Here is a 1,696-nt window from a genome sequence, read left to right as displayed (position 1 = left end):
GATCCTCTCGGTATTTCCTCATGCGAAAATCACGATTAAGATTGAGTAAATCGTGAAAAACTCAGTGTCACCCCCACACTACGACCACAGATAAACAGACGTAACACTAGAGAAATTATGTTCAATTTTCAAGCTGTTACGTCCGTTTGTCTGTGCTATAACTATAAGCCCCACGACTTACAGTTTGCCAGGGGGTTAACCATTAAGCCGTTGAACATGGGCCCCTTCTGCCAAAACCATTTTTACTAGTATTATATCGCTGAGTATAACAAGGGAAGAGTTTAACAACTACCGAGGGGAAAATGATTATAGCCAGCTTGTTTTGAAAAACCGCTGCTCAACCTTATTTGCCATGCTCAACATTCACATTGATGCCAAGTCATTACAAAATTTGAACCAGGTCGTTTAAAAATTAATAACTATATCTCATGGGTTTTTTATATTTCCATCTATGATGCACGAGAAAAGCACCGGAAAAAAAGATTAATCTGAGTTCACTACGTCAAATAAAACAAACGAATACTGATAAGCATTTAACGAATCGCTTCGATTGCTAAAACCTCTTCAGAACCCGTATCAGCGCACAAAACTTTCGTTCTGCGGAATGCAATCGAAGGGGGTTTCCGTTTTGGTTTTCTTTCTCTCATTTCACTCTTTAAGTGCAATTAAACCATCGAATGCGCGATACTATATTCCCAGCATCCACGTAAGTACCAATCGAACCAGTTTTGCACCACGGATATCTGATAAAACCTTTCTCGACAGTCCAACTGGTTCAAGGCCAATGAGTTCTGTAATTCGTTACAAATGCGCCTGGTTATAATCAAGTCACAAGCGGATAACGATGCCGTGGCTCAGTACGTTCGAACCACGGACAAATTCTCCGAGGTGAGCTGCGGCTTCTGGATCGGAGGAAGCGATCTAGCCGAAGAAGGTGTGTTCATATGGGTAGCCACCGGTGAAAGAGTTACCTACGCAAACTGGAAAAAGGATGAGCCGAACAACGCTGGACAGAATGAAGACTGCATACAGCTGGCGTATATTCCATCTGCCAACTATAACTGGAGCTGGAACGACAACCCGTGTGCGGAGACGTCGCTGTATTTCATATGTGAAAGCGTGGAATGTGATTGTGTTCAACAGTTTTGATATGCAATGCCGAATAATGCGAATAACACTGCAATGAAACTTTCGATAAATTGAAACATCCCAAAAAGATCTAGATCCAACGAATGCCAACCATTTTCTCCATGGCGTTGTTGGGAAGAAAGAGTTTTCTGTGTGGTGATCCTAATATAAGGGATCGGGGTTCTGCCAATCCGCACGAAGCGCCAATGAAAAATCTCCCAATTTTACCCACAAAACACAGTGTAACGCTTCTAATTACTAACGAACCGTATTGAACATTTCTGGACTCAGTAATCAAGGATATTCTTTATCAAATAAGCATATAAAAGGATATGAATAATACTTTGTGTTCTTTTTGGAATCAAAGTATCCTCCAAGCAACAAAAGTTCCCTTAAAGTTCGTTTTCGCCTATAGGCTATAGACTATAGTCAGCTGGGCTGAAGTGGGTAGTGGATAGGGTAAGACGGTATAATATGCCCCTCTAAGGCAATACCTCGCTCACAACAGCGTCTGTTCTCCATGTTAGGAGCGGCAGATCATCGTCCGAGTGCCAGCGAGGGGCTCTAA

General features: G+C 42.2%; 1 protein-coding gene across 1 annotated transcript; it reads left to right on the top strand.

The window, feature by feature from the left end:
- Nucleotides 1-552: 552 nt before the first annotated feature.
- On the top strand, nt 553-1,205 carry LOC134224055 (C-type lectin 37Da-like). Its single transcript, XM_062703294.1, has 2 exons — nt 553-706; nt 766-1,205. Exons 1-2 carry the CDS (start codon nt 605-607, stop codon nt 1,147-1,149), a joined length of 486 nt encoding a protein of 161 aa, XP_062559278.1. The 5' UTR covers nt 553-604; the 3' UTR covers nt 1,150-1,205.
- The last annotated feature ends 491 nt before the right edge of the window (nt 1,206-1,696 follow it).

The sequence above is a fragment of the Armigeres subalbatus genome, chromosome 3 (genome assembly GCF_024139115.2).
Source record: "Armigeres subalbatus isolate Guangzhou_Male chromosome 3, GZ_Asu_2, whole genome shotgun sequence".
Lineage (NCBI taxonomy): Eukaryota > Metazoa > Arthropoda > Insecta > Diptera > Culicidae > Armigeres > Armigeres subalbatus.
Note: the sequence above shows the minus strand (reverse complement) of the source record. Positions and strands in the feature narration are given on the sequence as shown.

Bases quoted from the DNA above. Each gene is read 5' to 3' on its own strand.
- LOC134224055 (XM_062703294.1), top strand. From the start codon at position 605: ATGCAATCGAAGGGGGTTTCCGTTTTGGTTTTCTTTCTCTCATTTCAC. The intron at 707-765 runs GTAAGTACCAAT...CTTTCTCGACAG, and splicing joins ACTATATTCCCAGCATCCAC to TCCAACTGGTTCAAGGCCAA.